Source organism: Labeo rohita, unplaced genomic scaffold (assembly GCF_022985175.1).
Source record: "Labeo rohita strain BAU-BD-2019 unplaced genomic scaffold, IGBB_LRoh.1.0 scaffold_246, whole genome shotgun sequence".
Classification (NCBI taxonomy): Eukaryota; Metazoa; Chordata; class Actinopteri; order Cypriniformes; family Cyprinidae; genus Labeo; species Labeo rohita.
Genome location: NW_026128726.1, coordinates 65,422 through 91,413, shown reverse-complemented (window position 1 = coordinate 91,413; position 25,992 = coordinate 65,422). Strand labels below are relative to the sequence as shown.

Below are 25,992 nucleotides of genomic sequence, written 5' to 3'. Positions count from 1 at the left end.
ATCATTTTGTTTTGTTAATCTAGTATTGTGAATTACATAAGTTTTATTGTAAAAAAAAAAAAAAAAAAAAAAAAAAGAGAAAAAAAAAAAGAAAATGTTGCCTTTTAGTAACTAATAAAAGACATTAGCAAGTAAATAAAAACAAATAAAACATTTAAAATAGTCTACTCACTAGAAGCAGAAGAATAATCACTCTTTACAGAATCTATAACATGAAAGAACATAAAAAAATAAAATCATTAATGCCAATTAAAGATTTTAATATAAATTAAACTGGATGATTGATCAATCACTTCAGTTCTTGTACTACCTCCTCGTCTCCTTCTGCATTTATATATGACGACTCCAGTTCCAAACACCAAGACCAGAGCCAAAACTATCAGCACTGAAGAAATCACTGATTTAAATGGTTCACCTGGATCAAATTCTAAAACAAATATGTAAAAAAGGTAACAAACAAATTAGAAACACAGAGACACTGGGATCTTTTACAATTTTTCTCATGAACACCTTAATACCTAAAGTGACGTCCAGTTTGTTGTCCAGACTGAGGTGTGTGGCAGAGCAGGTGTATTTGTGTTTGTCTGCAGCTCTGATCTCCAGACTCTTCCTCATCTGGTACGTCACATCACCACTGGGCAGCAGATCTCCTCCAGTGATCTCATGATCAGCTACAGGCTGCCCGTCTCTGAACAGGGTCAGGTTGATGTGACGAGGGTAAAATCCTGTTGCTAAACAAGTCACACGAAACCTAGAAGACTGGCTCTTTTGCTGGAGAAGCATGACTTTGGGTTTCACTGTGGATAAAAAGGTAAGATAAAGATATTACTAATATTTCAATATATACTGGTCTAAAAAATGGTAAACAGAAATAAGAACACTTGTTCTTGAGTACGCCTAGGAGTCAGTCTGTGTACCTTTTCTATTAACTTGATTTCTCCTTTTTTCAAGGTAACCCTTGAGTGTTTTGATGCAGAATGCTTGGTATAAAACTTCATGATGCCTCATGCTGAATTCAAGATGAATACTCAGCACTTGGGCTGAGACATTTAAAGTGCCCTGATATGTAAATTTCTTGTCAACATATAGCAGTTTGTCAGTGGTGGATCCTCTGACAGCATCTCTTGTGATCATTTGTCCCGGTTCACCATTGTCCCTCAGCTTACACACAACCAGCCTCTGAAGGGCAAGACCACCTTGAATGGAGAGACAGAGTTTTAAGGTAGCGTTTACACCATTACGTTCATAAATCTTTGTTTTAGATTTCATCATCACAAAATACCAATATTAATAATGAATAGAATATTTTTATTAAAGCATCTAGTCATGTATAATGCTGTAACGAGGACGCTGAGGCAGAGGTAGAATCCGAAAGCGGTCATTTATTACAGGAATCAGAATACACAAAAGCAGGCAGAGGGTCAATACCGGAAGGCAGTCCAATAGCAAACACAACATGAAACGTAATCCAAGCAGCAGAGAGTATAAACAGGCAGTGGGTCAAATACCGAGCAGACAGTCCAATCAGGCAAACTTGACAACAGGGGTGATCCAGAGAGCGATAGTCAAAAGGCAGAATACGGTCAAACCTTGAAATCAGTCCAAACAGGCAAATAATCCAAACAGGGGTAGTCCGTAAACACGATATCTAGGAACAAAGCAAGACGGCAACAGGTAATCCAACAGAGTAATAGTAAACGCTCGGTAAGGCAGGTGAAACTGGCAATACTTCGCAACCTTATGAGCACATGGTCAGTCTTTAAATACTGCCAAACAGGAAGTAGTAGTAGAAGCAGCAGAGGGAGCATGCAGGCAGTCCTAGGGTGAGGGCTCCCTCTGCTGGCTTGGCATTACAGAATCCCCCCGCCCTAGGAGCGACACCTGGCGCTCTAAACAGCAACAGTCCAGGTGGGTGGGGGAACAGAGGCAAAACAGGGGGTGGGACGGAGGGCCAGGTCCATGTAGAGCAGGTGGGCCTGGATCGTGAAGCAGGGACAGACAGTGAAGCACTGGAGGACCTGGATCGTGGAGCAGTGGCAGACAGTGAAGCACTGGAGGACCTGGACCATGGAGCAGTGGCAGACAGTGAAGCACTGGAGGACCTGGACTGTGGAGCTGTGGCAGACAGTGGAACATTGGAGGACCAGGCCCGTGGAGCTGTTGTAGAGAGTGGAACCCTGGAGGACCTGGGCCGTGGAGCTGTGGCAGACAGTGGAACACTGGAGGTCCTGGGCCGTGGAGCAATAGCAGACCATGAAACACTGAAGGGCCTGGGCCGTGGAGCAATGACAGACAGTGGAACTTTGGAGGACCAGGGCCGTGGAGCAGTAGCAGACCGTGAAGTACTGGAGGGCCTGGGCTGTGGAGCAATGGCAGAGTAGGGGACCATGGTGGGGCAGGCAGAGCAGGTAGAGCAGGGAGCCATGGCGAGGCAGGCAGAGCAGGCATAACAGGGAGCCATTGCAGGGCAGACAGAACAGGCAGAGCAGTCAGGAGCAGGGATATCCACAGTGGGACTAATGACATGCATAGTAGAGCGGTGTGTACTTGAATGATTTCTTTGGCCTTCTTGATTGCGACATGGCAGGCAGAGAGTTCACCGTGGGACGCCGCCCCCATAGGAGGATCTACAGCTTGCGCTGACACCTCTGGGGGCATGGGCGCAGATGCTTGGGCAGGTGTGGCAGGGAAGTTATAAGTGGCCTTCATGGCTGTGACAGGACGGGCAGAGAGTCCCTGGGGAAACGCCGCCCCTTTAGGAGGTTCTGCAGCCGGAGCTGCTGCTTCTGGGGGCATTGGCGCAGACTCTTTGACAGAAGAGGCCTCTGGTGTAGACTCGTGGACAGGCGAGGCCTCGGGAGCAGACTCGTGGACAGACGAAACCTCTGGAGCAGACTTGTGTACAGGCGAGGCCTCTGGAACACAGTGTGCAGCCCACACACTGAAAATGGCTACGGCCATTACAGGCAGCACAGTAGATAATGGGGTGTCTGGTGACCTTGTGGGTGTGGATGGACTTATGGCTTGTGAATGTGGGCTCGGCGTGGCTTGGGAGCGTGGGCTCTGTCTTGACTCGGGGAGGCCTGCCGTGGCCGGACTTGACTCGGGGAGGCCTGCCGTGGCCGGACTTGACTCGGGGAGGCCTGCCGTGGCCGGACTTGGTTCATGAAGATCAACTGTGGCTGGACTTGGTTCATGAGGATCAACTGTGGCTTGGCTTGGCTCCTGGACAACAGCCACAACTTGACTTGGCTCATGAAGAACAACAGCGGCTTGGCTTGGCTCATGGACGACAGCCGCAACGAACTTGGCTCAGGGAAGACAGCAGCAATTTGACTTGACTCGTGAAGATCTGCTGCAACTTGGCTTGACTCAGGAACAACATGGCTTGACTCGTGGGGAACAGCTGTGGCTTGGCTTGACTCGTGGGGCACAGCTGTGACTTGGCTTGACTCGTTGGGCACAGCTGTGACTTGGCTTGACTCGCGGGGCACAGCTGTGACTTGGCTTGACTCGTGGGGCACAGCTGTGACTTGGCTTGACTCGCGGGGCACGGCTGTGACTTGGCTTGACTCGCGGGGCACAGCTGTGACTTGGCTTGACTCGCGGGGCACAGCTGTGACTTGGCTTGACTCGCGGGGCACAGCTGTGACTTGGCTTGACTCGCGGGGAACAGCTGTGACTTGGCTTGACTCGTGGGGAACAGCTGTGACTTGGCTTGACTCGCGGGGAACAGCTGTGACTTGGCTTGACTCGTGGGGCACAGCTGTGACTTGGCTTGACTCGTGGGGCACAGCTGTGACTTGGCTTGACTCACGGAGAACCACAGCTGTGTCTTGGCTTGACTCGTGGAGAACAGCTGTAACCTGGCTTGATTCATGGGGAACAGCTGTGTCCTTGCTTGACTCTGTTGCTTGACTTGACTCTGTAGCTTGGCCGGGCTCTGAAGCTGGACTTGACCCTGGAACTGGACTTGACCCTGGAACTGGAACTGGACTTGACTTGGAAGCCTTGGACTTTGGAGCAGCTGCTGTAGCTTGACTTGACACAGGAGACACAGCTGCAACTTGACCTGACTCTGAAGATGTATCTGCAGCTTGACTTGGCTCTGGAGCTTGACCGGGCTCTGCAGCTTGACTTGAATCAGGGGTAGCTGCCGCAACAAGAGGGAGCGCCATCTTGGCTGTCCGTACAGCCATTAGGGGTGAGTCCAGCACGTGGGTCATCATGTGACATGACTTGGAGACAGTGACCATCTGATGGAGTGGCTTAGGGAAGGCGGCCATCTTGTGGACTGGTTCTGGAATGGCAGCCATCTTGTGAACAGGTTTGGGGATGGCGGCCATCTTGTGGACTGGCTCTGGGATGGTGGCCATCTTGTGGACTGGCTCAGGGACGGCGGCCATCTTGTGAACAGGTTTGGGGATAGCAGCCATCTTCTGAGCTGGTTGTAGGAGGGTAGCCATGACAGGTGCAGACTCCGGACAGGCAGGAATGGCATGAGCAGGTCTTTGAATAGTAGGCATGGCGTGAGCAGGCCCTGGTGCAGCAGGCGTGGCGTGAACAGGCCCTGGTGCAGCAGGCATGGCGTGAACCGGCTGTGGCTTGGCAGGCATGGCGTGAGCAGGCTGTGGCTTGGCAGGCATGGCGTGAGCAGGCTGTGGCTTGGCAGGCATGGCGTGAGCAGGCTGTTGCTTGGCAGACGTGACGTGAGCAGGCTGTGGCTTGGCAGACGTGACGTGAGCAGACCTTGGCTTGGAGGATGTGACTTGAACTGGTTGTGGTGTGGGGCCTACTGGAGGATCACGGGGTCCCTCATCCGCGATCCCCACAGTAAACGTGGATCCACTTAATAGCAGGGCATGATCAATATATTTCTCTAGTGACCAATGAATCTTTCCCCCAGGTAGCCATGAACGAATGGGATCGTTTAAACCCACCCGAAAAATGTCCTTCAGTGCCACGTCATTAAAGTCAACCAGGTGACACAGTCCACAAAATTCCCCCACATATTCCTCTATAGCCTTGTCACCTTGACGAAGGCAGAGGAGGCGAGATACTGCTGGGTTCATGTTGGCTGGTCGTGTACTCTGCACCGTAAACCCTAATGCTGTCTTTACTTATACAATCAAGTAATGTTGACTAAACATTACTTAAAATTTTGCATTTTGGACCTATTACTTAAAAATATGAGTTAATTTAACTTATTTACTATCAAAATGCATAAACTTAAGATTTCAAGTGTTGTGAGCTCAAAATCATGATTAATCATTTGAAAAAAAAAAATCATTTTAAAAAGTCATCTTGAATGTTGAATTTTCAATACAACTGAAATATTTGAGAGAACATCACATAAGCTGACTTCATAAATTAATGTTGATTTTCCTGAAAAGTTTTTTTATTTTTATTTTTTTATTTTTTTAATAATACTCACCATTATAGTGAATAGTGTTACTTTTGGTTGGGGACTTGGAACTTTGTTTATATTACTATAGTTTTCTTTCTGTTGTTGCAACAATGCAGCATGAAATCAGAGTTCTTTGATTTCAAAGAAAGAAAAGTAATAAATAGATTGCTTTTAGAAGGTGATCTATATTCTAATTAAATCATTAGGTTTTTTAGGTAATTAGGTAATTAAATCATGAGTTTTTTTTATGCTGATTAATGACTTTACAATTTTACTGATTTTCTCTTTTTATAAACACTGTAAGAAGCTTTTAACTGCGTTTATATAATCTTTTAATATTTGGGGTAATGTGCGTGAGTCACACACAGACTTCAACATTCAGCATGTGAATCACAACAATGGTAACAACTCAATTTTATTTATTTTTATTAACTATCAATAACCATTTTATGAGCTTTTTTTGTTTGTTTTTTGTTGTGCTACTACTGACATGACTTGCAGTCAAATATAAGAACATTGTTTAACAGTTTTAAGTTACATTTTCATGTTGAGTTAACTTAAATATATAAGTACACTTAAAAAAAAAAATGAATACCAAGTGTTTTAGGGTAGACCTTGTACAGTTGGAACATTTTTTGCTTTTTATGTTACCACACAAAAACTGACATTTTCATGTGATATTTCTTTTAAATGTCTGCTAAAGAAATAATGATCAATAATACCAATGCATATATTTTCCACAGTTAGTTTATAACAAGAAGTATTTTTGTTACAATTGCACCCATATCAGATACAGTTGAAACAGTACAATTTTAAAGTTGAAACAATGTTAAAATATGTTAAAATATCTTGAGTTTAGTCAACATGAAATGTTAAGTTATACAATATGAAAATGTGGATATTTGAGTTGAGTAAACGTAAAATTTTAAGGCAGCATAAACACTTACTTTTTTAAAGGGGTTATCGGATGCCCATTTTCCACAAGTTGATATGATTCTTTAGGGTCTTAATGAAAAGTCGGCATCAAAACAATGGTGATCGGACTGTTACTGCTCTTTTAAGGCGGGTCTAAGGTAAGACGGTCATGTCAATCAACTATCGTGGGAGCGGCCTCTGTCGGTGTGTCTTCACACAGACAAGATGCTGAGAATGGCTTGATTTGAAAAAGGGGAAATTATTTTTACAGATTAATTAAAAACCACTGGGTGGATTTTTATCATTATAGGGTGGTTGTGTACACACATTTATGTTCAAACAACATATATTTGATATTAAACGATATAAAGTTTATTAATATAATGTATATGTAGGCTATATAGTGGTCCTTCATACCTGCTGGTATATCGTTTGGCAACATAAGGTTTACATTGAATTTGGTCTTTATCATCTTAGTCCGTTTTGCTACATCAAGCGTTTGCTGGGCAAGTATAAAAGTGAAAGTTTGCGGAGTGTGTTCATGGCCATATGCTTGCCTTGAAGTACATTAAATTAATACATTATTTTACAAATTTGATCATTTAATGGCACTTAATGTATCTTAATACATTAAGCCATATCAAGTGTTAATGGTTTTCAACGGGAGGAAAAAGCTTAACGAGGGACTTTGCGCATTGGGTTCATATTCTGCTGTTCTGTGGCCACGGATCCGGGTCTTGTTTTTATCTCCTACAGATGACCTGCAGGACCCTGTACGTTATGCTATTAAATTAGTTTTAATCGTTTAACGACCACAGTGTCTTGTCTCCATTTGCAACCCGCACCATTTGTGTAGACTGCAAGTGACATCGCAGGTACCAGAGAGTGCAAGGCAGCGAAGTGGTATTGTAACTTAGTTTATTTTTCTTGTCTTCACCACCTGGCTACTGTTGTAAAATGTTGAGAGAAAAAAAAAATAAATAAATAAATAAAATGAGGTAAAAATAAAATCAAATGCAAGTGACGTCACCTCCGGAAGTGCAGTTGTCTGAGAGTGCAGGTGTCTGAGAGTGCAGGTGCATGTCTGCAGCCAGACCCTTCTCCAGTAATTAGGTGAAGCGTCTTCTCATAGGATAAGAACACGCAGCCTCATGAATAATTATGAGACACCGACGCGTCATTGATGTACTATAGTCCATTGCAAACGTCACAAACTGTGACGTCAGCACAATGTAGATTTTAAACCCGGAAGATGAAAATAGAGCAAAAAAAGTTTTCTCCAACAGTTAAAATTAATGGGTGCTAACATTGTCATATATGATGTGCAACACAAACACCTCTGCTCAAATCTCAGAAAAAGTAGTCTTCTTTCATGAAACTTTAAGTTGAAACAACTTTTCAAGTGTTTTTTTTTTTTTTTTTTTTTTTTTTTGCAGTGCAGTAAATAACAGAATAATTAAGGTTAACAGTTCAAATCAACCTCTATAGTATGTTGAGACAAATTTACAGTCACAAAATGCCAACATGGACAGTTTGTGTTAAATGTACATGATTTGCACAGACCACAGTGTGTTTTAAGGACAATTGTTAAAATGGCATACAAAAAAACTAACAATATTGTTCATGTTATGTTCATTATGAGTCAGGAAACAAAATATGGAACCAATCTTTTTAGAATATACATGTTTCTGTTTCTCATACTATGGGGAAACTTGTTGTGTAGGCAAGGCAAGGCAAGGCAAGTTTATTTATATAGCACATTTCATACACAAAGGTAATTCAAAGTGCTTTACATAAAAGGAAGTAGAATAATCATAAAAATAATAATAAAACAGTAATTCACAAAAAAGGCAGTAGAATAATCAAAACAATAAAACAAAAAAAAAAATTAAAAACTTTTAAAATGATTTAAAAATTGATTTAAAACAAATTTAAGACAGGTAAAAAATGGAAAAAGGTTATACATTAGTGCAATCAGTTCGGACGTAGCACAGTGCTCATACAGTAAATGCACAGCTAAACAGATGAGTTTTGAGTCTAGATTTAAAAGTAGCTAATGTTTTAGCACATTTGATTTCGTCTGGAAGCTGATTGCGGGCAGCATAATAGCTAAATAGCTTGTTTTGTGTGAACCCTTGGTATTTCTAACTGACTCGATCCTAATGATCTGAGTGGTCTGTTAGGTTTATATTCAGTGTGATTTATAAATGAGTAAAAGTACTTTAAAATCAATTCTAAATATAACTGGAAGCCTGAGGACTGGTGTGATATGCTCAGATTTTCTGGTTCTAGTCAGAATCCTGGCAGCAGCGTTCTGGATGAGCTGCAGCTGTCTAATGGTCTTCTTGGGAAGGTTAGTTACTGCCTTGACATGACTACTGAACTAAGGTCTGACTCCAGAATCACACCAAGATTCCTGACTTGGCTTTTAGTTGTTTGACCGCTAGAGTCAAGGTATGCATTCACCTTAAGAACTTCCTCTTTGCTTCCAAATGCAATGACTTCAGTTTTCTCCTTGTTAAACTGAAGGAAGTTCTGGCACATTCAACTGTTAATTTCATCAATGCATTGGCAGAGGGAAGCAATGGGGCTGTAGTCATTTGGTGATAAGGCTAAGTAAATTTGGGTATCATCAGCATAGCTGTGATAGGCAATTTGGTTCTTTCTCATTATTTGACTTAGTGGGAGCATATACAGGCTAAACAAGAGTGGCGCTAGAATTGAGCCTTGAGGGACTCCGCATGTCATGGATGTCCACTTAGACTTATCCTCTCCTATACTCACATAATAACCTCTCCCTTCTAAGTATGACCTGAACCAACTGAGAGCCGTCCCAGAAAGCCCGACCCAGTTTTCCAGTCTCTCTAGAAGAATGTTATGATCGACAGTGTCAAACACAGCACTGAGATCTAGTAGTACCAGCACTGATATTTTGCCAGAATCAGAATTTAGGCGAATATCATTTATTATTTTAAGGAGCGCTGTCTCTGTACTGTGATCCGGTCGGAAACCAGATTGAAAATTGTCCAGGTATCCATTTGAGTTTAAGTAGTTGTTCAGCTGATTGAAAACTACCTTTTCAATAATCTTAAAATAATAGTGAAAGACAAAATTGCACAAATAAACAGTTTCTTATTCCATGGCAGTATTTAGTTTATTTTAAAGTGTTTCTTCTTCCATTATTTGACATGGAACTGTTGGGCATTTGAATCCTCACACTTGACTCTTGGCATCTGATAATGTCTTTCATCATAAAGCCAAGCAACTGGTGGAACTTTCATGGTGGATCCATGTAGCATCAAGTCATGATATTTAATTTGATAATGTTGTTGTTGTTTTCTTTAGATGCTGAAAAAAGGTTAATGAATGATCTGTATATGAAGAAAACATAATAAAATAGTTTAATTCATATACTTAGCAAAAAAAAAAAAAAAAAAAAAAAAAGAAAGTTTAAGAATGGACTTACTAGAAGCAGCAGAATAATCACTTCTAGATGACACTATCTACAAAATCAAAAAGTTATTCATAAAATTCCAGTATTTTCTAAATAAAACTTGGCTATTTATTATTCATTTCAGTTTTTGTCCTACCTGTTCGTTTCTTCTTGCATTTATATAAGATGGCTCCAGTCCCAAACACCAACACCAGAGCCAAAACTATTAGCACTGACAGAATCACTGATTTAAATGGTTCACTGGAATCGGATTCTGAAAAAAAGTTCACAAAATGATTAGAGAAACAGTTCTATCCTATTTTTAATGTTTTTACTTAAATACCTGAAGTGACTTGGTGGTCCAGGTGTATGGCAGAGCAGGTGTATTTGTGTTTGTCTGCAGCACTGATCTCCAGACTCTTCCTCATCTGGTACGTCCCGTCATCATTGGGCAGCAGATCTCCTCCAGTGATCTCATGATCAGCTACAGGCTGCCCATCTCTGAACAGGGTCAGGTTGATGTGACGAGGGTAAAATCCTGTTGCCAAACAACTCACACGAAACCCCCCAGAATCGGAGTTTGCTTTCTGAATGAGTCTGACTTTGGGTTTCACTGCAGAAGGAAAGAAGAGCAGAGAAAAATGAGTAATAAAGGAATATTACCTATAAATAAATAAATACATGGTTATTGATTGTAGATTGCATAATACCTTTTCTGTTTACTTGAGTTTCTCTCTTTTTAAGGTAATTCTTCAGAGTTTTTATGCAGACTGGGTAATATAAATTCTCAAGATTCTGCTTGGACAGTTCTAGATTACGTTTTATCTCTTGTTGCCGTGTAATTTGAAAATATCTGATATGTGAATTGCCCATCAAAAAAACGTAGCTCATCAATCGTAGAGCCTCCATAAGCAGTTTTGCTGATCATTTGTCCAAGTTTATTGTCACTTTGTTCACAAAGACTCATCGCCTGATAAACTACATGACCTGTCAGAAAATAAAGACAGTACATTTCAACACAATAGGGGTCACCACAGCGAAATAATCTGCACAAACATTTTGTCTTTTTTTTTTTTTTTTTTGTTTTTTTTATTATGAGACTTTCCATTTGTTTGATGTAAAATTACTTATAGATGTAGCTGTTTTTGTGACTCATCATGTGCATCCATGTGCAAAAAAAAAAAAAAAAAATAAATAAATCAACCATGAATTTATCATAAACTAACAATGTATTTGTTACAAAACAAAACCCTTCTTTACTCAACATCATTTTCATGTATCTTCATGCACTCTCATATTTGTACCTTTTCACTTTGTACCTTAGGGTACCACCCCAGTGACAGAACTGTACCTTTTTTTCTGACAGTGTGTATTTACATACCTTTCATTCATAAACATCAAACACAATCATGCAGTGATATAAATTATTCATGCAATATCTGAGCCAATCACTTCCCAGATAGCACACGTACATCTGCAAGATGTCTGTTAAAGATCACTTGATCTGGAAAGCATCTGCTGTGTACAAACATCTGACAAATGTCTGTAAGGTGTCAGTTTTACATATATTCTAAATCATAAACATCTTAAACACATCTAATAGACATCTATTTGACATCTGATTGGAAACGTCCTATAGACGTATTGCAGATGAGCAAACATTCTAAAAAATATGTCTTCCAGATATAAATGCAGACATCAAACAGACATCTCTGTGTATGTTTGCTATCAGGGTTCAGCCAACTGAACTTACTTTCTGTGTCGCTGACAGGCTTCAGGTGATGTGATCTTTCTATAAAATGATGAAGCATACGCTCACTTACATCCCTGAGGTCATTTGGATCTATGACATCATCTTCATTTGTATTATTTCCTCTTGCAACATAGATCTTTGTTACTGAATTATAATATCCAACAATCATGTCATCCAACATAACTGAAGCACTAAATGCTCTTTCTCCTCTAATGTAAGTTGCAAGCACCCTCAAACTGTGAGAATCTGAAACAACAACAAAAAAAAAAAAAAACATCTTTTTAATTCATCAGTGGGAGGTTCTAGTGTCTGTGGATACTAGGCGGGGCAGAGATACAGGTGGGCATTGACAGCTTGCCCACCTAGCCAGATCCACTGGAATATATATTTAACTATTTTAACGTAAATTATTCATTATTATAAATGTAATTTTTTCGTGCGTTGCATTATAACAGTATAAGAGTATTTTGCAAATTAGTATCTTCAGAATTCGAACAAAGTGCCTTGGCAGCAAGTTTTTATTGAAAAACTCCTCCTTTCAGATCTGTTACAATTATTTAATGTTTTACCTTTGCCGTTTAAATCTCACATATTTCGACAGGGCATCTCACTTTATTAATTTTTATTATGAATTCTTAATAACCAAATTTCAACATAGGGTCAGATCCCTAAGACGTTTTGAAGTGAGGCTCGAATGATCAAAAATATTCCAATACAGATCGTTTCCTCTGTCCTCAGTCTCTTTCCTCGCATTCTAGTAAGGGATGGGGTGAAATAAAACGCGAGGAAAGGAACCGTGGATACACATGAGAAGCACCGTAGTGGAGACCAGCTCTCCAGCGGGACACGACACAACAGAGTGCGGCGCGGGACAAAACTTGATGGGCGAGTGCGAGAGCGGGACAGAATCTTGCGGGAGCGGGACTGAAAAATCCGTCCCACGCAGGTCTCTAGTTTACATGGCGCTAGCAACGTAAAATTTGAGGGTTCAGTTTCAAAGGAATTGCTCAATGCTCTAATAATGAACATTCAAAACGAATTAAAACATGCTTCTTATCAAGTATACGGAGAAATCATACCTGCTAAAACAGAAACTGGAAGCAGAAGAAAACACATAAGAGCTGGGTTCATTTTGTTGTTGACGAAACATATAGGCTAATAGTTTGATTATCACAGAACATTTTGAGAATTTAAGTTTTGAGAATCAGCTGGTTCCTGTGAGATGCTAACGTTAACTTCGGGCCCGACCCTCCTAAATGGGACACTTCTGTAAACTTGTGATGTAGACTTGGCCGCTGCGTGCGCTTTTCCATTAAATCCAGGAGATATGGTATGATGTCCCGTTCGTCATTTTAGGTTTCTTATGTGCTCCCAAGCCAATTCGGCCGACTAAACTGAGGCGAACTGCACGGCAAACTTCCCATATCCCATAGTCAAAGCGGCGTTACTGTACGTCTCGAAAGTGTGGGAAGGGTGCGGTTTTAGGCAGTAGCCTACCAGCACAAACATCCTGCCTGCGTATTGTCGGGGCGCAGAGTACTCTGGGAAATTAAGTTCTTGTGTGAGTTATATGAATAAAAATCACAACAACACACAGTTTGATTGTAAGGACCTGAAATATTTGAAAGTGCAAAAAAAATAGTTCTTAACGTCCTTTTCATGACCCATGATGATGTATTGTAAATAAACTCATTGAATCACAATTATAAAAAAAAAAAAAAAATAAATAAATAAAAATACAGACTATGAAAGTTTTGACTGAACTACTTTATTGACTACAAATAAATTAACATAAAATATAGATAAAGTGTGTGAGCTGGACATTGTGAAGAGAAGGCATCAAGATTAGGAAAGAATATGCAAACATTTTCCATGACAATTTTTAAAATCTGTATCAAAAACCTCCCAGTGCTAATACAACGTCACACCAATAAAGCTAAATTAAAGAAAAAGAAATATAAAGCACTATTTTGTCACTGGATTATTTGTCTTATTTTAAAACAAAAACAGTGTTCTTGTTATTAGCCTACCAATTTAACACATTATGTCTTCTGAAGCGCGTTCAGGTAATTAACCTGGCCAATTCATCATCAGCAATTACACCATCTATCCTATCAGCTCAAGAAGAGAACCTCTGTAAATAGCCATTACCTTAATTTTCTCTCTTTTTTTCTCATTTTTATTTTCTCAGTCTTCCAGCTAGCATCCCTCCACCAGCCCGACTCCTCACCATCGGCTAAATACCGAGCTCAGAGAACCTTTCCCTGGACGGGTGGAGTGCTTCGGGTTCAGGAGGAATTACCGAGCTCGGAGCCCTCTCCCCGGACAGCATGCCAAATACGCTTCATCCCGCTTTATTATCTGTAAGACGAACTTGTGAAACAAAGCATGTTTTTATGAATTAAATTTGTAAATAGCTCCACTGCAGAATCTAAGGAGGCTTTCTGGATGAGTCTGACTCGTGGTTTCAGTGGGGAAGAAAAAGATCTATCTTACCGTTTTTATAAAACACTATCTTGAGTGTTATAAGATGTTTTCTTGTGTTGCTTCAGTTAATAAAAACATTGTTGCATTCCTGAGTTGCAACTCAAAATTATATTTTACCTATAGCAGCTCAAACCATTCTTATTCATTTGAGTTTGTCTCTTTCCTGAGAGTTTTGCTGTGCAGGATGGGTAATTTATTGTCTCATGACATGCCCATAAAAAACACCTTTAGAACTTACAATCAAAAAGCATGACCTTTTTAAAAAGTGAATTTTATATTTTATTTTACAATATTAAACTTTATGACATTAAAGCATAATAAACACAGACACTACACCATAAAACACAATTAAATTACATTAAAAAAATGAAACATTTCCAAAACTTAGGAAGCCAAACAAAAAATCAAAACGTCATGACTGACTATATGACCGACTAGACTTGCAGACATAGTACAGCTACTGTCATTACATATACACCCAGTAAATAGTGGGAACTGTAGTCATATAAATTTACTTATAAGACTATGCCAAAATAGAGGAAAATGGAGAACAGGATTAATATACAAAAAGAATCCATTATGACACTTTGTCAGAACATGTTGTCTACTGTTTGAAGTTTCTCCACTCATCAGCATTTATTTGTCTCATGGCATTGACATGAATGTTGATGTTGGCAACAGACCAATCAGAGTCAGGTATTCCTGCCAGCTGTGTAATAATTATTCTGTTTTTAACCCTTTAACTGCCACTCCCTGTCTTGAACACAGACATGAAAATGCACTATCCAAAGTTACATTTTTATAATTCATGAACAAAAACATTTTGTAATATGATTTTGATGTACAATTTCCATGGTAATGCAATGTCTGATTTTAAAATGGTTTTCAAATGATGAATTTTGAGATTTTAAGTTTTCAGTTGATATATAATTTCTTAAGAAAGTATAGCTAAAATATACTTGAACTTTACTTAAGTATTAATAAAATTAACTTAAAGTATACTTCTTTTTGGTAAGGGATATTAGAAATTATGAGAAGTTTAACCATAAATAAATGTCAGGTTTTAGATTTTTTTGAAGTGGCAATGAGCCAAAAGCAAAAAATAAAAAATAAAAAATTGCATGTTAAAATGGTTGTACTTACTAGAAGCAGAGGAATATTCCCTGCCAGAGGAATCTACAATATCAAATTACAACAGCATGGCAATAATTAATTGTAACCAATAAAAATATCAGTTGAATTTTCTGTCAATTTAGCTCATTTAATTCATTTTAGTTCTTGGCCTACCTGCATGCCACTTTCTCCATATAATAACTGCAGCCCCAAACAGCAACACCAGAGCCAAAACTATTAGGACTGATGGAATCATTGATTTAAACGGTTCTCCATGATCATACTCTAAAACATGAACCACTTATTGAAAGATTAGTTTTATTTGTTTTTATATTTGGTGTTTTTTGCCAAGCAAGTAGTTCTCACCTAAATCCACAGTCATCCTGTTGTCATAACTGAGGTGTGAAGCTGAGCAGGTGTATTAATTCATTAACTGGTAAACTTATGGATCTTTTATGAAAAATGATATAAACAAAGATGTCAGCATCTGGACCCAAAAAGAATAACTTCCTGGCTCTCAATTTCACTAAAGTGTATAAAAAGCTTGACCTGTCTGTGAGCAAATAATATTTAATATCTAAAATAAAAAAATATATATAAATATATAAAATAAAAATAAATATTTTTAAATTTCAGTCTTCCCACAACAACAGCATGCAAATGATCCTTTATCATACTAAATATTGGATTAACCACATCATCTTTTTCTGAAGTATTTCCTCTGGATTATAGTGTCTCTGAATTATAGTGTCCTAGTGTGATGTCATCCAAAATATAAGCGACACTAAATTCAGGAAATTGGGTTTCTCCTTTAATGTACGTTACCAGCACCAACAGCGAGTGAGAAACTGTGAGAAACAATAACAACAACAAAAATGGTCACAACAAACATAACTACCATCGGACAAATGAAAAACAAACAGATCAAGAAACACTCAGCGCAAAAATAAATGTGATAAAGAATAATGACAATTCAGATAATGCATGCTCAGCTTTAGGGTCTTGATCACCTTGTTACGTTTCATTTTGTCATAAAGACTGGCTGATTGTACTTATTATGTGAACGTGAAATATTAATTTGATATTAAATTGTTTCATAATCTCCTATTTATTATTATTCATTACCTTACCTTAAAGTTCCACTTTAAAAAACTGTAGTCTATTATAATTTACACAACAATCTGCCTAACAAAACAAATATTGTAGCAATATCATATAGCCTAAGTCCTCTAATTGCTAACTAAAGTAACTGATTTCTAACTGAAATGCAAGTTGGTGACAGTTGTGTTTGTATCAATCCAGAGAGAGTCTGCAGTGTTAAAAAGGTTTCAAAATGTTTGAGTTTTCCTACACTTGCCACACCTTGTCACTGTTTGGACTTTGTTTTTACCATCATTATGTTCAGCTGTGTATTCGTGTTCAGTTTGTATTCGACTGGTATTGTGTATGCGAACGTCTACGTCTACGTGTGTCACCAATCTTCATCTGTTGTTGGATTTACATTTGTGTGTGGATTACACACACAGGAGGGCTAACACATTGCAACAGAGTTTATTTTTCAAGATGGCTAAAGCCTGGAAGAATACGTGAAGAAGTTCCTCGACACTTGCCATCATGCCAGTTGTGACAACGTCTGCTAGATGGAGGGATTTTGGTGCGGTCTGGATGACGACATTCGCTTCATCATGCCCAGAGGAGATCCATATTGGACCCTGAGGGATTACAGCAGTTTCATGCTGTGTTTGCCTGTCCGGATATGGCCAGAGAGGCTGTTTATGAACTGTCTGTCTGCCCTTTGGGCAGCCAATGCTGCGGCGCCTGGGGAGCAGTTGGGTTCTATGCCTTGCTCAAGGGTCTCAATACCACTACTGAGGTGAGACCCTTGAGCAAGGTAGCAAACCCCCAACTGCTCCCCGGGTGCCGCAGCATTGGCTGCCCACTGCTCAGAGTGTGTGTTCACTGTGTGTGTGTGTTTGTTCACTGCTGTGTTTCTGCACGTCCCTTTTCTGTTTGTCCCGTCACAACCTCAGAGGTCGTTCCACTATCTGCTGTGCTCCGTGTGATGGGAGTTGCAATTTGGTCTGTGTGGGCAGCATAAACTATTCATGAAACCCTCTGACTGTCATGAATTCCCACCCAGCCTCCCTCTCTCTCTTCCTCTCCTTCAGCTCATCCTCAGCCTCCCATCTGTGGATCAGAGTCACTGCAGGCCTGTCAGTCACCAGCTCCATTGAGGTCGGAGGATCCCCAGTGTCCGCTTCCAACCTCCGGGACCCACCAGGTCCACCGGGCTCCCCTGTCCCTCTGGCTCCGCCTTGGTCGGTCATCGACGTGCCCTTGAGTCAGGACTCCAGTTCTCCAGCTTCGCCTTGTCACTCCGTCCCTCTGGCTCTGTCAAGCTCCTCCCTCCCTCCCTCCAGCTCCACCTTGGTCCTCTGTTACTCCGGCTCCATCTCGGCCTTCCGGATCCCCGCTTGTGCCTCGGTCATCTGAGCCATCTGCTCCACCTTGGTCCTCCAGATACTCTCTGTCACCCTGTCTCTGTGGCTGTCTGTCTCCACCCTGGGTTCCTTTACCACCAGCTCCACCTCCGTCAGTCAGCCCCCTGGAGTCGTCAATCCTTCCTCTATCGCTCCTCCCTCCATCGGCTCCACCATGGACTGTCTCCCTGGGCTCTGGAGAGTCTCCCATCTCCTCCATCAACACCTAGAAACTATACTAGAGACTATATATAGTTTCTAGTTTCATCTACTGGAAGATATCCTTACAATAGTGTAATCAAAATAAACTTCTCTTAAAGCTTATTGTTGAATTTCGCTGTATCATCACTGTACCCTGTTTATGTTGTAAGCTGTAATTTGCGTGTGTGGCATATGAAAGCAGAAAGCACATACTTTATGCTCATAATGAGGCTAAATTGAAAATAATAAGAGTAGGGAAAGCAAAGATCCATTTTCAAGCACAACTATAAAATAACATTTGAAAAGTTTGAAATATTTGTTTATCTTATGTTCTCATATTTCTTTTGTGTTTTGTGTTGTGTTTTTGTGATGACATTATACTACCTATAACTCAAAACAATAAAAAATAAAAATGTATTATCCCTGTTTTTCTAATTCATAAATAATAGAAATGTAGAAATCTTGTCATCTTACCATTTGTAACACCAACAAGGAAATACAGGAAACAAGGTATGGATGAGCCTTTTATTTGTTTATTTGTTATTTGTCACACTAGAACACATTCAGAATGTTGAACTCCTACAACAAAACCGAAGAAATAATAACACCACTGTTTACACACACTTTGTATGCATTTAAAATAAACAAAGTATTACTGCACCCATTTCAAACACAAATCCTATGAAATCCTACCTGTTAAAACCGACACTGAAATTGATAGCAGACAGAAAAAAATTAATAATCCAATCATCGTATTCTCAAGCTGGTGGAAACCTGTCCTTAGCTCACAAAAATGTGTCCTTCTTGCCAAGTAACAAAGCAAGATGAGACCTGCAAGTTTTTTTTTCCTGGAAAACACAAGTTATGCACATGAATTTTTGTTTGCCATTTTCCGTTCTTGAGAGAAATAACCTCATGTTAGCTCTGCACTGTCTTTTTAGAATTTACAAGTGAGTGGCTCAAAGTATTTATCTGAAACTTTTGCTCCACTTTGCATTTTAGGTCAAGAAATAAATAAGTTAACCAGGCGCAGCAGAATAACCACTTTTAATTGCAACTTAGGCTCATTTCTGCAACACCGTATTACGTGCCTATATGTACGAATCACTGCAGTTTCCAGTTGAAATGAACGCTGGAGGGAGTAAAACTTTTATTCTTTTTCACACATAGTATGATTTACACAGAGTTTTGATTAATAAAGCCTAATTTTTAGATGATTACTACAGCAGAATATTTCTGCTGGAGATTTCGATCTCAATTCAATATCAATTCATATATATATGCTGTACATATAAGGGGATAAAATGTGTTAAATGCCTGTTTTAGCACCATTTTAAACTTGGGTTAAATTCAGTATTTGCTTGCATATACGAGTATCATTTAAAATAGGATGTAGATTATTAACTTTTTTAATTTTACATTTAAAAACCTAGTGTTTAATCATGTTAATCATGTCGAAATATTCCAATGAAAACCTAATAAGTACAAATAAGTAAGCAGGTATGACCTGCAAATATCTAGATACAGGTACCTAGTGGGTAAACCATGGCATTGCAAATGAAAATGATGTTGCCTTTCCCATCACTCTCCAGAATAAAATGATACTGTAAATGTCATCCATGTAATAATCAAATATGCTGTAATGTTTACTAAAAATTGCTGCCTGTATGGTGAAGCTGTTGTCTATCCTACTTAAACTCATTAAAATGTATTGTCAACGCTGGTTTGTTTGAAAAGTTAAATGAACCACGTGACCGCCTGGCGGAGACATCAAAGCTTGTCACAACTCTGATTTTCAATGGCTCTGGCTTCAACTAAAGCCTACATTTTACAATTTGACGCCACATTAAGTGCGCCTAAATGGTATTTATTGTTTGAATTTAGTAAAACTTACAAAATTTGGAAGCTGATACTTTGTTACATATCGCAAGCAGGGTTGCCAATTTGGTGTGAGATTAATATGGGAAGAGTGAGAGCGTGAGACAGAGCCTGAAAGCCTGTGTCTCATGCCAAATGCGTGAGAGTTGGCAACCCTGATTATATTATGGTTTTAAAACAATTTTAACATCCTGCATGATTTGAAAACTGATGTTTTTGAACATTGTCGTCACATATACAGCCTCATATGCATAAGTTTTTTAGTTCAGTGGGTTTTCTCTGTAGTTCATGATACGGTGTTGCACTTGGGTGATGAAGAGCTCTGGTTCGAACCCCATGAAACTACGGTTCATCAAAGCAGCTAAAATCTGAATGCGGAAGTAAAAATATGTCTGCATCACCGAATACACTTTTTAATCAGTTTTGCATTTGTTAAAACTTAAATCAGATTTAGGGCTTTTGGTTTGGAGATATTTCCAATAAGGCAGAGCATTAACCTTTAGCGACGCCTGGATATTTCAACTCTGAACAGCTGCTATATATTTCAGCAATATGTACCAACCTAATAAAAACGTGCCAAGGTCACGTATTTAACGTGTGTTTTAGCACAACTCTCTGGACATTTCACTTTGAAACTGCCGCAAAACGTGCAGTAAGGTACGTAATTACAGTGTTGCAGAAATGTATGTAGAGACATGTATTTCCAATGAGCCTGGGTTGTTTAATTGAATCTAAACAGCAAAAAGAAGACAAAAGCAATTATTGTTTTTGAAAACATGACTGTATTATACATGAAATATGCTTGATTTGTATTAATAGAATAGTCGCTTGTTCTTTTTAAATTTTAGTGAATAACACAAGAAGCTGTTACACAAGAGACTGTTGTAAAGCTGAAACATAAAGAACTGGCATGCAACATTCAAAAAGTCCTTTCCCTTTTAAATCCACTCAACTAAATTACCAAATTGTAATATGAGCAAGAATCAAACATGAATCACAATTTCTTTATTTTAGTACAAACAATAAAATTGTCAACCCAAAAAGGTAATTCATCATGACTGTCTTTCCCTATAGAATTTTCAGCAGGTATTAGTTCATACATAAGATAAAATAATAATGACTACAATTATAATTTCAATAAATGAACCTAGTGTCAAAAATATTAATGGAAAAGTCATGTATGAATCCACTTTATTTATACATCTTAACCCTCTCTGTAGTTGAAAGCATGACCTTTCTTGAAAAAAAAAACAATGTTTTTATTTATTTATTTATTTAATATTACAATAATAATATACAGTATTACAATAATCAAACATATGACATTGAAGTATAGTCACATAAGCTATAAGAATATACAAAACTAGTACAAAAAAAGAAAGAGAAACAATGTCATTTTCTAATCAAGCAGTAACGTGTTCTCTACAGTCACATTTAGTAGATGTGTCAAATAACAAGTTTTGTAACAACTTTATGTTTACAGTGTTCCATTCAGATGGTACTATGTCAACCCTATTGTCAACCTTCCTAATTTTAATGGCCTGTGTTTTTACTTTCCTCATTTTGAGTTGCTTACAAATACTCATTTATAATCTTAATTAATTTTTAGGTTCAATTCCAATGTGTTTTGAGTAGTTAAAGATAGACATACAAATACTTTTGTAATGAACAAAAAACAATTCTACAAATTTAAGACACAAAACATCTGAAAACAAACAATGATGGTTAAACAAAACTTTGAACATTTGTATTAATCCACAGTAAAATATGAAAGACAAAAATAGCTTCATAGAACTGACATAAACTTCAGGAAGCTGGGTTCATGTTTTCCTCAGATGCTCGAAAATAATTGTTTCATTGATTTAGAAAAAAATTAAATTAAAATTGAAATATTTTATTTTTCCAGAATTGTAAATAAAAGACATTATCAAAAGTTAAACATTTTATCAAGAGAAGCAGCAAAAAATCACTCTTTAAAGGAAGCTGTAACATGAACGAAAATTAGAAAATAGAATATTAATGGCAATGAAATATTGTATTCTAAATAAAATTATCACATGAATGATTTATCATTCACTTCAGTTCTTGTACTGCTCATCTCCTTCTGCATTTGTATATGATGAGTCCAGTCCCAAACATCAAGACCAGAGCCAAAACTATCAGTACTGAAGAAATCACCGATTTAGTTGGTTCACCAGTATAAAGTTCTGAAACAAAGATTCGCAAACAAGGTCACAAACAAATTAGAAACAGGTTAGATAATGGGATATTTTATTATTTTAAATCATCACCCGAATCCGGTGACACCCGAATGTCCAGTTTGTTGTCCAGACTGATGTGTGTGGCAGAGCAGGTGTATTTGTGTTTCACACTCCACTGATCTCCAGACTCTTCCTCATCTGGTACGTCCCGTCACCATTGGGCAGCAGATCTCCTCCAGTGATCTCATGATCAGCTACAGGCTGCCCGTCTCTGAACAGGGTCAGGTTGATGTGACGAGGGTAAAATCCTGTTGCCAAACAACTCACACGAGACAGTTCTTTCTGGAGGAGCCTGACTTTGGGTTTCACTGTGGGGAAAAAAGATAAGAGTGGGATATAATTATATTTTATTATTGGTCAAACAACTCACACAAGGCCCTCCAGAATCTCAGTTTTAAAAAGGACAAAAAATATGAAACATAAACAAACCAAAAGAAGTTACATGAAACAATGATTGACGAAGTACAAGAGAAATCGGAGGGGGACTAACAGGAAAAATAAAACCCCCGGGGTACAAAGACAGGCAGATTAACAGAAAAACTACAATAATGTTTATTTATACCTAAAGATTGTCTTTAAACATCTAGAATGGGAGATTGATAAAAAGATGTGTCTTTGGGGACTTACTCCTTCTATTCACTTGACCTCGTCTCTTGTTTAGATAATTCCTGAGAGTTGATATGCAAACTGGGTAAAACATCTCTGCAATTTCCAGCTTGAATTCTTCCAGGTGTGGTTTGAGCACTTCTTGTGCAATTTTTGCACTTACAGTATAAGTAAATTTATTGTTAAAGTAAAACAGCTCATCTGTGGTAGAGCCTCCAACAGCATCTTTGATAAGCATCTTTCCAGGCTTGTCAAGGTCCAGCAACTCACAGAAAACCAGAGTCTGATAAACATCAAGACCTGTGAGGAAAGAGACTGAGACTGAGATTGAGAAATTGTCATAGATTGGCCTCCTTCAAAAAAAAAATGCTTGGTTTTGCATTATTTTCAAGTGAATTTTCAATTTAATAACTCAATGACAAAATGTCTTTGTAATAAACATAAATTAAGTCCACATGATATTTTATGAGCTAAACTTTAAAAAGATCTTGACACACATGAGGATCTGCAAGGGGCATCTCTATAATATCATTTCCTGTTTTATGTGTTTTTCTGCATGTTGACTGGACCACATGGCTTTGGATTTTGCAGGCAAATGGTTTTCAAATATTATATATACAATAATATTTTTATTTTTAAAACAGGTTTTCTTTTAAATCTGATATTTGACCTCAAATTTATTTAAAACCAGACATTAACAATATGCTTATTATAAAGATAAAGCAATTGAATATGTATGAATGGCATTTTATGCATTTAAACAGAATAATAGTTAAAAACAGTGTTAGGACATTGAAAAACCCATACTTACTGTCATTTTGGATGCGGTCACTGAATAGTGCAGATCGTCTTACAAAGGAGTTAAAAATGTAGTTAGTTATACTCTTTATGTCATTTGAACCAATCACATCATCCTCATTTGTCATATTCCCTTTTGGAATATACATCTCTGACTTATAGTATCCAACTGTAATGTCATCCAAAGTTGTTGTGCAACTAAATTTTGGAAAGTGTGTTTCTCCATGAATATAAGTTGAAAGTAACCACAACGAGTGAGAACCTGAAACACAAATTAATTGTTGTTGTTGTTGTTGTTTTATTATGAATAATAACTTCGGTATGAGACAATAGGCCTATACAGTAACACTTTTAAACTGTATCCAGTATTTATATTTGATTTAAAACTTAAGTCTTGCAATCTTGTCAGCTGGCAATGACATTCATTTTAATTTAACATAAAAATTAAATGAATAATGATATGAATACAATATCTTTATTAATCTTAACTTTAATTCATTAAACAGGAGTAGGTTTTAAAATTCTAATATATAAAAATGTAAGCTACTTACCAAAAGACACAGAAGCAAGTGAAAGAACAAGTAAAATTACGAGGACAGGAGATCCTGTACATTTGCACTGCATGCTTTTAGTCTTAAAATATGTTGCAAAAATGTACCCTGCACATTTTTAAACAAGTTACTGGCAAAGTTCTTCCTATTTTGTTAGGCAGGGGACGTGTACAGAAATGAAATCCAGATGGGATTTTTTGGGATTTTTGTGGGAGTGTGAGACAACAATTCCCTCATGAAGAGTAGTATAGGCTTGTCCAGAGCTGTTTTCAGCAACTGTTGGCTTGTCATGCCATGATCACCTGAAGGAAGTATTTTTAAGGAATCAATCTTAGTCACTGGTTGGACATTGGTCTGTTGTGTTTCTTTTTAATTAGCTATCTGTCAACTGCAGCATCCGAGGAGAAAGGAATATTAACGTTAAGGATTGAATGCTGAAAGAGCACCTAAAGAAACACTTTAATTGGCAACCTTCACTTCCACCAGCATCTTTAAACAAATGGAGGATGAATGAGAATAGAAAAGTGCAAAGATGTGGGTTATTAAGTTCATTTTATTTTATTACATTCATTTTGTTATAAAATATACAATACTGTGTACTTATCTGTGTACTTAACTTGTAAAGTGAATGAAAGGCCATTTGAATAGTCAGAAAACTATTGAGTAAACTACATTACTGACAAGTATTAAATAAGCAGTGTTGGGGAGTAACTAGTTACATGTAATGGAATTACGTTGTTTAATTACAACATAAATGTAATTAATTAGTTACAGTTACTGAGAAAAAAATGTGTAATTAAGTTACAGTTACTTTTGAAAAATGCCAGTGATTCCAAAGGGGATTACATCATTTTTTTTTTTTCACACACCCACCCCCACTTACAGATTTAATTGACTTCTTTTATAAATTGCACTGACTGCTCTAAAATGAGACACCAATGTTTCGGGAGTTTAGGACACAGAATAGGACACATGCTTATTCGATAACTGTTTTATTTCCTATTTGTGTTTATGCATAAACTTTATTTTTAAAATTGTTTTTTCCAAGGCATTGTTAGATGCTAGTGTTTTCTGTCATAGCCATGCAAACATTTGATTTCAAACCCAGTATCATAGCTATTAAACTATTTCTTGTTATGATTTTGAACCTTGGCGCCAATAGCCTCGTGGTCCGCGTGTTGACATATAGCGCAACTGCGCTCCCAGCGACTCGAGTTCAATTCCCTTCTTGAGGCCCTTTGCCGATCCCGCTCCCCTCTTTTCTGTCATCTTTCTACTGTCTTATCACAATAAAAGACATAAAAAGCCCCCCAAAAAAGGAAAAAAAAAAAAAAAACAAGTCTGAATTTGTGGTGGCTGTGCTTTAAATTGTTATACACCAGTAACAACTGGTAAAAGCTAATAACTCAGACTCATTCGGGGCAACTTAAGTCAGTGCTATATGCTTGATAGTTTTTCTTGGTGGAAGCTTTGCATTTGGTTAGCTAATAAAATATTAAAGCTTAATTCAGTATTATGTGGACAGTTTCTTAATTCTGTCATCCTCCTGGTATCGTGGACTCGCTCTGTTGTTTCATACAAACGTACACTGTACGTTTTTTGTACACTGTAATGGATTCTAACTAGTACTACTACTTAATTATTTATGTGGTCAAATGTTGTGTAAGAAAAGTGGTATGACTGCACTGTATCCCTAAAATGTCTAGTTTGAACTTGCCATTTGCCAGCAACTGATTTCTTCATGGAAGCTTTGTATGCAAATATTTCAACTCAGATAAGTGTTTCTTTCGTGTCTAATTGTTTTGACACGAAACATCTAAATAATCTATCAAGCAGCTGTGTAATAAGTGGGATAATGTACATCCAGCCAGTTGTTATGGCAAAATATGTATGTTATCCCTTACTTATTATAATATTAATTGAAGTGATTTTGAAACAACAATTTTACAGTTAAGCCTACTGCATATACAGTTAACATCATTGGGTCACTGAATTCAAAAAAGTGCTCAATTCAACACAAATACATGCACATTTATATTTTAATGCTCATTTCTTAAATCATCCAAACACTCTTCACGTTGAGTGAATCGGACCAGTAGATGGCACTAC

At 38.1% G+C, this 25,992-nt stretch overlaps 1 protein-coding gene and 2 pseudogenes across 1 annotated transcript in view; all 3 read right to left on the bottom strand.

The window, feature by feature from the left end:
• LOC127159727 (major histocompatibility complex class I-related gene protein-like) overlaps positions 1-13,008 on the bottom strand; it is a 14,631-nt pseudogene extending 1,623 nt beyond the window's left edge.
• Positions 197-25,992, bottom strand: part of LOC127159732 (major histocompatibility complex class I-related gene protein-like) — a 59,468-nt gene continuing 33,672 nt past the window's right edge. The window contains exons 5-6 of the mRNA XM_051102492.1: positions 294-427; positions 197-205 (exon numbers count right to left, since the gene is read on the bottom strand). Of these exons, the coding sequence (XP_050958449.1) occupies positions 197-205; positions 294-427 (143 nt within the window). The remainder of the gene's footprint in view (positions 206-293; positions 428-25,992) is intronic.
• Positions 21,065-24,056, bottom strand: LOC127159726 (class I histocompatibility antigen, Gogo-C*0202 alpha chain-like; annotated as a pseudogene).